The sequence below is a fragment of the Myotis yumanensis genome, unplaced genomic scaffold (genome assembly GCF_028538775.1).
Source record: "Myotis yumanensis isolate MYYU_CA2020_CCGP unplaced genomic scaffold, mMyoYum1.0.hap1 SCAF_18, whole genome shotgun sequence".
Classification (NCBI taxonomy): domain Eukaryota; kingdom Metazoa; phylum Chordata; class Mammalia; order Chiroptera; family Vespertilionidae; genus Myotis; species Myotis yumanensis.
The window spans coordinates 21,033,818-21,045,373 of NW_027223769.1; the positions used below are offsets into that span (position 1 = coordinate 21,033,818).

The following is an 11,556-nucleotide window of genomic DNA, read 5'->3' on the forward strand; positions in this document are numbered from 1 at the left end:
ATGGAAAACGAAGGTGACAAAAACATAGGTGGTACCTTTGCTTCCCAAGAGACTCTCAGGTGTTTACACCTTCAAGAGAACCACACTGACTTAATGCAACGGGGCGTTTTAATGAACGTTTTCAGTGATTTTTTATGCAACCTGCAGTTTGGGACCCTTAGACATCCAGAAATTAGAGGACGTTTCGGCTAGACTAGTGAGCACAGCTAGACAGGATTCGAGTGTCAGAGGAATGGCCAGTGAATCTGGCTACTGAATTCCCCAAAGCAAATGGGAAAGACAAATACAGAGAGAGCGGCCTAAAGGGATACAGTGGGGCCTTGACTTACGAGTGTCCCGACTAACGAGTTTTTCGAGATACGAGCCATCTCGCGGCCGATTTTTTGCTTTGAGTTGCGAGCTAAAATTTGGGTTATGAGCCAGCTTCAGATACCCCACCGCTAGTTGGCGCAGCAGATGTCACAGTGAACGCCACAACATCAGCCCAGCATCACGTGTCTCACTCGTTCACTTTAAGATTTGACATACGAGTAATTTGAGTTACGAGCTCTGTCACAGAAGGAATTAAACTCATAAGTCAAGGCCCCACTGTATCTAACTCTTGCGTCAATGGCCTACAAAGAGGAGTTGTGCCTAACGTTTGCTATTGTCACAAATTCCCAGTGAGAGATACAAGGTTATAAAGTTGGAGGAAGCATAGAACTACCTGTCATCCACACAGAGGTTCTCAACTGAGGCCCTGATGTTAATAACAGGAGACATTTTCTATTGTCACAATAGGGAGGGAGCATGGGTACCAGAGGTGAGATACACATCCCACAGTGGGCGGGACAGCTCCCCAAATGGTGCTGAGGGGGAGAACTCTGCTCTGTAACAGCCCAGCCTCTGCTAAACCACAGCTGGCAAGACAGTTTTCGGCAATAATAAAAAAAATCCAGGGGTTTTCTTGCCTGAACTAGGAAGCCAGGTAGCAGCCCACATTCCTGCCATGCTCTCTCTTAGGACACACAATATCTCGGAGGGTGTTGATTTCGGATCAAGTTTAACAGTGCACTACCCTGTCCCCAACAGAGGTCAGAATGAGGTTTTGTGTATTTAATGAGAAGACATGATGGAAAATGTTTTCTAATGTTGGGAGTATATCTCTTAGGGGGAGAATGTGTGAGCAGGCATAGATGTACTTTTAAAATGAGGGTATACGTTCATCTATCGCTTAGGGCAAATCTGTGTAGTATGTGGTGCTGTCTGGTCTCTCTCTCTCTGCCATTAGTAGTTATAATTTACAAAAGGGGAATTCAGAGGGCTGTTTCAGCGCAGTATGTAGGGTGGGCATGGATAAAGGACATGGAGTTCTTCACGGAAAGGAGCCTTAGTTCATGGAGTTTGCCCCGAATTTCACACGGAAATATTTTGGGAGAGTATTTTATTTCTCTTTCCTGACTACTAAAACCAACTATGTCTGAGAACTTGAAAGTCATTTGAAACCAGCATGCCAACAGCATTTTTCTTTTCACCTCAAGTGTTCCAAGACCTGTGGGCGCGGGGTGAGGAAGCGGGCAGTGCTGTGCAAAAGTGCCTCCAGGGCCGAGGGCCTCCCCGAGAGCCTGTGCGCCGGCGTCCCCAGACCAGAGTCGCAGGAGGGCTGTGTCCTGGGGCGATGCCCCAAAAACACCCGGCTACAGTGGGCCGTCTCCTCGTGGAGCGAGGTAGGACTTTCTATCACTGCTGCTTCTGGGTTTGGTTTGTTTTAATGCTCAGCGTATCCACCAGCATCCGGATGCTCAAAGCTTCTTTCTGTTCAACACACATATACCAGGTACCTTCTAATTATTCATTCTTCTCGTCTGATTTCTTCATCAGATGTTGCTAAAGCACCCATCATGGTGTTGGGACAGTGGAGGTACAAAACCCCCTAAAGTGTTGGGATGGAAACATGGCAACACTGGGGATGCAAAGTGCTGTGACGGGGGTTGGCCTCCCGTGGGACAGCCTAGCTCCACTCAGCCCAACAGCAGGAGGAATCCTTGTCAGAAGAGAGTTTGCAGGGAGTGTGAGCCTGAAAGATGGGCGGGGGAGGAGGCTGCTCCACGTAGAGGTGTTCCCAGAACACACTTGGTAAGGATGGAGCCGTGTGTGGGAGCTGCAGACATCGGGTATTGAGGGCCTCGGGGAACAGACTGAAAATCTACCCTTTAAACATTGGGGGCCAATTAAAATGTTAAAGAAGAAGAACAAGCAGGTTTTCGTTTCAGAGAGAAGGGGAATCGATGCAAATGGGCAGAGGCCAGAAAGGCGCTTGCATGGGCATCAGCGTAATAAAGACAAAAGGGGAACGTGTTTCAGGGAGAGAGAAGTGGTACCTGTGAGAGTTCCTAGAGAGGCCGCTGGTCCCTTCAGGAGTACGTGGGCAAGACGAAGATGCCTCCTCGGCTTGGGCACCTCAGTGGAGCTCACAGACACAGGAATCCTGAGGGAAGGGGCCAAGCCGGACAGAGTTTGCCTAGGACAGTGGTCGGCAAACTGCGGCTCAGCAAACCGCGGCTCGAGAGCCACATACGGCTCTTTGGCCCCTTGAGTGTGGCTCTTCCACAGAATACCTACTTCTGCATATGGGCCACGAAGTTCCAGTCGCACTGTATGTGCGCACCCGCACATGGTATTTTGTGGAAGAGCCACACTGAAGGGGCCAAAGAGCCGTATGTGGCTCGCGAGCTGCGGTTTGCCGACCACGGGCCTAGGAGACAGGTGTCTGCTCACAGTTCAGTCTGGTGAGGTCCAATACAGGAGGGGTTTCTATGGCAACAGCTCTGGCGCTTGTCCATCAATGCCCTTCTACTCTGCCTCAAGGATAAGTGTAGAGCAGTGTGTCCATCTCTCCTTTCCTCACTCATTTTCTTTGAGAAACATTAAAACACTAATTACATGCTTGGGCTCGCCCCTCCCTCACAGAGCTGTTGCATGAGTTCAGTGCCAGCCATCCTTTATTGTTTGACTGGTACACTGATGCCAGTGCTTACTTATTCAGTTCACCAAGGCCCTACACTTTATCCCGTAATACTTGAAACACAAACACGTTTTTCTCACACTGATTTCATCAGTCTCCATCCTTCTCTCTTTTTCCTGCGGCAGACATCATCAGGTTATATCTCGGCCTCGAGGGGCAGGGTAAAAAGATAGGGTTGTTCTTCCCCTCGGGAGCCTCCAACTCTCATCTTTGTGCCCAGCCTCCTTGACACAGACTCCCGAATCCTTAGGCCTCAGGTAGACCTGGACATCCAAATGAACACCAGCCAGAGGCCCTGACTCCATCCCCTGCCACCTCATCTTTGGACTCTGCCGCCCTCACATCCATAGGGCGATGCCTCGTTTTGGTTTGTTGGTGCTGATGAGCCCTGTGACTGGTTTTCTCACCTGTAGCACGAGGGACTTGGTGCCGTATTTGTGGGATCCTTGCGTGCGTGTGGCTGACCTGCCATCAGCCAACCCCTCTAACTTCACATGGATGGTACGTCCTCAGGCAGGGGCACGTCTGCTCGGCAGACTTGACGAGAGCTCTGCACGCTGATGCCTCCTTTCTTGGCTCCTAGTGCTCGGCGACCTGTGGGCTGGGGGTGAGGAAGAGGGAAATGAAGTGCAGCGAGAAGGCCTTCCAGGGGAAGCTGATAACTTTCCCAGAGCGAAGGTGCCGCAACATTAAGAAACCAAACCTGAATTTGGAGGAAGCCTGCGACCGAGGGGCCTGTCCAGTGCGTCCTGTGTACAATGTGGCAGCTGGATGGTATTCATCGCCATGGCAACAGGTGAGTGCCCCCAGATGTACGAGGCTTGTATTTAAGTGAGATTCAAAAAGAGGAGGCAGTCCACCAAGGGCTGCTGGTAGAGACCTGTCCACATGTCAGGAACAAAGGGCTTCACCACCTGTGTGGCCTGGGAAGGTTACGTAATCTGGGAGCCTCCGTTTTCACATCTAAAAAAACAGAGGATAATATCTTGCAAGGTTTGATTTTTTTTCCACAATAAGATAATATAAATCACTTAGTACCCGGCTTGTCACACAGTGCCAGCAGTTGCTATTACATCCACCACTAGCGTCTTCTATATTCTAGAAATGCTCCTCACGGTCTCGACTCGTTTGGTTCTTATGTCATGTTTCCAAGTAATATAATAATAGCTAACGTTTGTCAAACCCTTGCTATTCACGATGCTAAATGCTTTACATGCATTTGCTATTTTCTCACTCTCACTGCATCCTTTCAATGGTCTTATTGTCTTGTGGTCGCTGTTTTGTGGATGAGGCAGGTAAAGCTCAGAGGTGGGCACTTCAGCCATGGACCCCCAGCTCTTTTAGCTCAGCAGATGTCAGTGCCACCCTCTTTCTCGGAAGACTTCAATGAAGGTTTGGTGACTTTGGTTGTTTTATTCTTTTTTTAAAATATATTTTTATTGATTTCAGAGAGGAAGGGAGAGAGAGAGGAACATTAATGATGAGAAGGAATCATTGATTGGCTGCTTCCTGCACACCCCCTACTGGGGATCAAGCCCACAACCCATGACCCTTCAGACCACAGGCCAACACTGTCCACTGAACCAAACCAGCTAGGGCCGTGGTCGGCAAACCGCGGCTCGCGAGCCACATGCGGCTCTTTGGCCCCTTCAGTGTGACTCTTCCACAAAATACCACGTGCGGGCACACACGTACAGTGCGATTGAAACTTCGTGGCCCATGCGCAGAAGTCGGTATTTTGTGGAAGAGCCACACTCAAGGGGCCAAAGAGCTGCATGTGGCTCACAAGCCGCGGTTTGCCGAGCCACAGTTTGCCAACCGATAGGGTGATCACTTTGGTTCTCATTGGTAGGAGTAGGTGATGCAAAGTCTGAGAGAACACTGTGTTTTTGTCCTTGTGGTGCACAGCTCTTCGAAGAGCTTCTTGTCTTGAGAGGTGCTGTCCACACCTCATCGTGAAACACGGAGTATGTCTGTGTATCTATGTTTATATACACATATTTGTGTGCATATATATTATATATACACAGGTACATGTATGTATTTAGTTGACCCTTGAACAAGATGGGTTTGAATTGTGCAGGTCCACTTATACAAGGATTTTTTTTCAATAAACACTGTAAGTGTATTTTCTCTAGCTGACTTTATTAGAGTATACAGTATATCATACAAATAACACAAAGTATGTGTTAATCAACTGTTATCTATAAGGCTCTGGTCAACAGTTACCTATTTAAGAAATTAAGTTTTAGGGGAGTCCAAATTATATGTGGATTTTCAACTGCACAGATAGGTGATACCCCTAACCCAAGTTGTTCAAGAGTCAACTGTGTATATATGTGTGTTTGGGAAGTAAAACATGGAGGAAATTAGCATGATTTTCTATCTCTAATTGGCTAGGTGCTATACCTATGTGGTTACCTATGTACTAAATGCAATGCCTGTTGCTATGGCTTGTTTTTATCATTATTTTACAGATTTGGAGATTGAGAGATTGATTCTTATAAGATTATTTCAGTCAGTAAAGAACTGCCAGCCTAAAATATCTACTCTCTTCACTTCACAGGAAAGTTTGCATACTCCTGGTTTAGATAGGCAGTCGCCAACCTTTTGGACCTCATGGACCATCAGTTGGCGACCGCTGGTTTAGATGACATAACGATCATACAGCTAGATTTGAATTTGGGGCTAATTACAAACTCATACTTTTTTCCACCAGAACTTATTTTTCCTAAATACCAGTCTATATAGTGATGATTGTCCAAGATAAAGTTTCACCTGTCTGCAATTTTAAAAAGCAGAAACAAAAAAAATAATTTAAAGGGATGTCTTTTTCCCTGATAATATTTTGTTTATTCTTTTGTTATGAAATCTGTTATTTTGTTCAGACACATGAAAATTTAAGAATGCTAAAAGTCCTTGTTAGACTTTTTAAAAAATAGATGACTAATTAGACAGTAACAGCATTGACTTCTGGGAAGCACCCTATCTGCCATGCTAACCAGGAATCTGGCTGGGCACCCAGAGCATTTCGTTTGCTGCCCTCGTTTTGAACCATTCCCTCCACGATTGCATCTGCAGAGATTATTTGGAATTCCTAAGCTACAGGGATTAATTGCCTAGATGTGTCTGTATTTGTTTCCACATTCTTATGGCAGCTTTTGTGTTTCTGGAAGCCCTCTTCTTTATGAGTCACCTACCTGGAGACACACTGTTGGGTGAGATAGCATTAGCCTACGACCCTTCTAATCAGATCCACTGGCTCCCACGTTAGAAAGACTGGACCGCAAGCGCATGTACCTGGCTCTGGACGATTTATCAGCAGGCACCTTGGTCATGTCATGAAGCCTGGAGACCCTTTCTTTGATGTCACTGACATTAAATGGATCCCATCCAGCTGAGTGTTTCTGATGCTTCCCTCTTCTGCAGTGCACGGTGACCTGTGGGGGAGGGGTCCAGACCCGATCCGTCCACTGTGTGCAGCAGGGCCGGCCTTCCTCAAGCTGTCTGCTCCGACAGAAACCTCCGGTGACACGCGCCTGTAATACGAACTTCTGCCCAGCTCCTGAAAAGAGAGGTAAAAAGGACCCCACACTCCTGTCAGTTTTACTGGTCTTCAGAGAATGCTTCAAAACGCCATCAGATCTGGTTGTGCAGCTTGTGCATTCCACACCTCTAGGGGTGCCATTCACATCCAAGTCCATGTGAACAGCACTCCTTGGAGGTGTACAAGGCACAAATCCAGGCAGTTCCCATTCACCATGATCTCATGTGCAGGAAGATTTTGTGCTATGATAAGGCTTTATAGGCATTAATTCTTCGCAAGGGAGAAATGGTAATCTTGCAAGTCCATTTTTTCTAAGCTAAATTTTAATTGAGCAAACACATGAAAAAGTATACACTGTGTGCCAGAGATTGTATGATCAATGGCAATGCAAGAGTGAACAAGAATTGCCCTCCAGGAGCTCACATTTTAATTGAGAAGACAGTTACATTACAGTCCAGTACAGGGACTATGTACTGTCCTAGGATGACAGCTGACATGTTTTCTTAGTTCAGATGAAGTGCATGTGTGCTGATAGGAAATTCGGTGAAGGAACTGCACCATCCCTCACTAGTGCAATTTATTTCAGTGTGATCTGATGAACACCATGAAATATTTTTCAGCATAACCAGATTTTCTTAGTCTCAATCGTGTACCTGCTGAGTTTTCTCTTTATGTAATCAGTTTTTTCCAAGACTCCCCAATCTCTTAGCCTACACTTGCCAATTTGTGGTGAATCAGATTCAGGACAGTTACTCACTTCCCAGCTGAATCTACACTGTTGCTTGCTTACCTGCTTCGGAGATAGACTTAGCTCCAGCATCACTTTCCCTTCCTCTGCTCCCTCCCCTGTCTTATCTGAGGTTTGGAGGCCAGAAAGCTAGTCCTGTAGCAGTTACTCAGAGCCAGATCACCTCTAGGCAATGCCAGGCTTCTACACACCTGCAGGCTTTCTCATCAGAAAGCTTATGAGGGAAAAGTACACACATTTTGAGCATGTGGCCATGTTTTCCGGACCATCTCCTCCTTCCTTCACTATCAGTGATTTCAAATTTCCACCCTTTAGTCAGACAGCTCCAGACGCAACCACACATACAAAGATTAGGGGAGATTAGGAGAACCACATCCTGGGGCCTGTAGGCCAATGCAAGAACTACCTTTTACCCCGAGTGGCTGGGAGCTAAGGGTAGAGTTTGGGGCATAGGTTTTACATAAAATGGCTTACTTTTTTTAAAGGATCACTATTAGATGGGATGTGTATTTAAAAGGGAATTTTTTTTTTAGGCAGAAGAACAAATTTAGGTAGTTCTGAATCACAGAAAGATGGGCTACAAATTGGGAGCTTTGTATGCTCTGACAAAAAGCACAGTGGAGAGCCACTGAAGGGTGAATTCAGAAGACACATGAGTAGATACCTGTGGGCAGTGTGTGGTTTTGAGTTGCAGGTTAAGGCTTGCCTAGAGGAGGGGAAAACTATCCCAGCTGTGAATGAGACTATTTACAGAGGGTAGAGTCTAAATATGTTTAATGTCAAAACTCCCTGAGAATCCAGTAAAACGACTGAGCCCTAACTCCTCAAACATGTGTTTATATTTACACGAAGAACATCTTACTCACAATTTCATGCACATTCTGTATCTTGTGAGATGCTTCTGGGTAAGAATTCCTGATGTGCAATGTCCTGCTTCTAATCGGTAATCACGGCTGTTCTACTTGAACAAAGACGTTAGAAAAGGCTGGTGTTGACTTATATGCATTTGGTTGCAGATTAAATAAATCTCAGAACCAAACTTAGAGAGCATTGCAGCTGGGCCTCCATTAGGCTCCTGGTTCCCCAAAGTAACGCATGGACCAGCAGCATGTGTGTTAGAAATATGGAATCCCAGCACTCACCATAGACCTTCTGAATCAGAACCAATGGTTTCACAGGATCCTTAGGTGATTCTGCATGTGCTGTTCTAGATACTTCCCTGGGGTGTAAAATGATACCTCCCAGGTTATTTGGGGAGGATCAGATAATCTCTGGCTAGATATGACTTTTTTTCTTAACATCCACTTTTCCCCCACCGGTTTAAGTTTTGTTAATGGTCCTAGTCCCTTTTGATGTCTTAATGCCGCTCTTCTCACCCTCCTATCCAAGTCCTAATGGATAAGAAGAAAAGCCACTCAGGAGCACAAGCAGGTAGATCCAAGGCCGTTAATCTGTAAGCCTTCACCTTAAGACATTGAGCCTTTTCCTAGCATGCTAACTATGTTTTCTCCTTTTAGAGGACCCATCCTGTGTAGATTTCTTCAACTGGTGTCATCTAGTTCCTCAACATGGTGTCTGCAACCACAAATTTTATGGCAAACAGTGCTGTAAGTCATGCACAAGGAAGAGCTGATGCCCTCCCCAGCACCTTAAGGCCCGGGTCTTACCTTTCGGGCCAAAGGCTGAAGACTCAGCACCTCACGGGTGGTTGGCAGTGTTGAGGGGCCAGCTCTGAAGAATAGTCCGGCTTCTTTTTCACTTCCCCAAAGCACATGGTACTCTGAAGCACTTGAAAATGGGAAGCGATGACAAATCTGACTCGCGAAGAAACAACGTTGATTTGCACTGTTAATTGAAAGAAGTGATGAACCACACAGATACTTCAATGTGAGAGCCTGGTCAACTTTGGGACACATCCCCCTTTGAATTTAAAAGGGTTCCATGGCAAAGAAATCTGTTTTGAAAGGTCTTTCAAGACTTCAGGTCACAGACTGAGAGTTGGAGGAACCAAGCATGGATGGAACGTTTACTTGGAGCTCACAGTGTAACAAACTGTGGACACCCCCAACCAGGAGTTACACAGAAAGCCAAATGGTGCTCACGACAGTGCTTGCTGCTGGACTGGCAAGCTTCATGTATGTTTATTTAGTGTGAGTGTGTTGTTTTTACGATTTTGTTTAAAGTATATTCTGCTTATAGAGAGTCTTCAAGACTAAAATTCACAACTTGAAAAGAATTCCAAGGAATATTCAAAAAAACAGGGCAACATGGACTATTTAAGATCTCCATTTAATTAAAATGCACACTCTGAAGAAAAATAAAAAGAGCTCATAAGAAAGGTAAATATTGATGCCCTACACGTTATATCAACCTCATAACTTTTGGTGCTAGACAGGATCCTCGAGTCTGCTCTTTGGGAATCCGAATTGGTGAAATGTTCTTTTCTGGTAAAAATCTAGGAGGAGTTAAATAGCAGTGTGTTGAAGGAGAGGGGACCATTATTTGTAATGCTCCCTACTTATTATCAGAGCTGCTTGGAAAATTAAAGGCCACTTGTGGTTTTTGCCTACCAACTGACATGTTTAAATCTGCCCTAGGATTTAGTTAACAAGAAAAAAGTCATAGTGGCAATAGAAAAATCCATCTGTCTTCCTGCTACGTTAATATTAATAAATCATACTATGACAAAACTATTCAATGAATAAGTATTTTACAATCTTTCAGATGATATTTTCAGTCTTCAAAAGCCAGCTGTTGGTTGGCACTAATGAGTTTAAAATTGTTCTCAATTGCAAAAACACCATACTCTTTTGCCAAAACCAAAGTAACTTACAAGACTGGGTCCTTCTGTAATTTTTTGAGATGTGGTTATAAAACATATTTATATAATTCTACTCCATTCCTCAGTATTTTTGATGAATGTAACCCAACTACTTTTTAAAAGTCTCAATTCAAACAGGGATTTGCCAGCTCAGCACAACCTAGACAGTGGTTTATAAATTTAGATCATCCTTTGTTCCCATTCTAATTAATATCATGCATTCTCGAATCTCAGAGAGATGATTAGATATTTTCTCAACTCTCTGGACCTAGAATAGTGGTCATTTTATCATAAAAAAATAGTTCTACATCACCACCCTCTGAAAATTACAAGTTATCTGTTCTTTATATAATTATCATTTTATTTTATGGAAAAATTAATTTATTAATAGCCTATTGTTGTGTTCTCACTTGCTTCTCTGAGTGATATTAATTCTGAGGAAAAGTGTTGACTAAAACCATGGGTTATAGAGAAAAGTCAAAATATATGTGTAATATTTAATTATTTTATAAGTTTTATAATAAAGTGTTCTGTTTATCTTTGAAATTTGTTAAGTTTTTGAATAAATTAGTGAGAAGTCAGTTATGTCCAAGGTAATTTAACTGTATAAATGTTAATTTTTCAATGAAAAGTTGAGAAATTTTTAGGGGGGGGAAGATAAGATATTCATTAATTAACAACTTTTCCTGTTTGTGTATTAGAAAATTAGAAACTGTCAAACAATGGGATTAAATAGATAACATATTTACCACCTTAGGAATATACTAAATTTTTTTCTATCATAACAGTCATGCAAACATTTATGGAAATCATCCAAGTTAGTTAGAGAAATCTATAAATGTAGTTGGTTTTCTTTTTTTTTCCTAGTTGAAAGTCATTCTGACAAAATTGTTTTGCAATGAGAAAGAGAAAAGGGAGGAAGAAAAAAAAAACTAAGTAAGAGCCCAGAAATAAACCCATGCCTATCTGGTCAATTAATCTATGATCAAGGGAGCAAGATTATACAATAGGGTAAAGACATTGTTTTCAATAAATAGCATTGGGAAAACTGGACAGATACATACCAAGAAAAAAATGAAATGACCACAGTCTCACACCATATAACTCCTAGAAGAAAACATAGGCAGCAAATTCTTTGACTTTACTCTTAGCAATATGTCTCATCAGGTGAAAAATAAGCAAATGGGACTACATCAAACTAAAATGTTTTTGCACAATGAAGGAAACCATCAAGAAAATGAAAAGACAACCTACTAAATGTGAGGAAATACATCCAATGAGGGGTTCATATCCAAAATATATTTAAAAACTCACACAACTTAACACCAAAAAAACCCCCAAAATACCACTTGATTGAAAAATGGACAAAGGACCTAGACACTTCTCCAAAGAGGACATTCAGATGGCCAATAGACATATCAAAAGATGCTCAACAC

At 43.6% G+C, this 11,556-nt stretch overlaps 1 protein-coding gene across 2 annotated transcripts in view; it reads left to right on the top strand.

Annotated features, from left to right (window-relative positions):
• ADAMTS18 (ADAM metallopeptidase with thrombospondin type 1 motif 18) overlaps positions 1-10,598 on the top strand; it is a 128,070-nt gene extending 117,472 nt beyond the window's left edge. For both annotated transcript variants that reach the window (XM_070397880.1, XM_070397882.1), the window contains 4 exons: positions 1,521-1,706; positions 3,588-3,800; positions 6,434-6,581; positions 8,817-10,598. In XM_070397880.1, coding sequence (XP_070253981.1) covers positions 1,521-1,706; positions 3,588-3,800; positions 6,434-6,581; positions 8,817-8,932 — 663 coding nt within the window. In that variant the 3' untranslated portion in view covers positions 8,933-10,598. The remainder of the gene's footprint in view (positions 1-1,520; positions 1,707-3,587; positions 3,801-6,433; positions 6,582-8,816) is intronic.
• Positions 10,599-11,556: the final 958 nt, after the last annotated feature.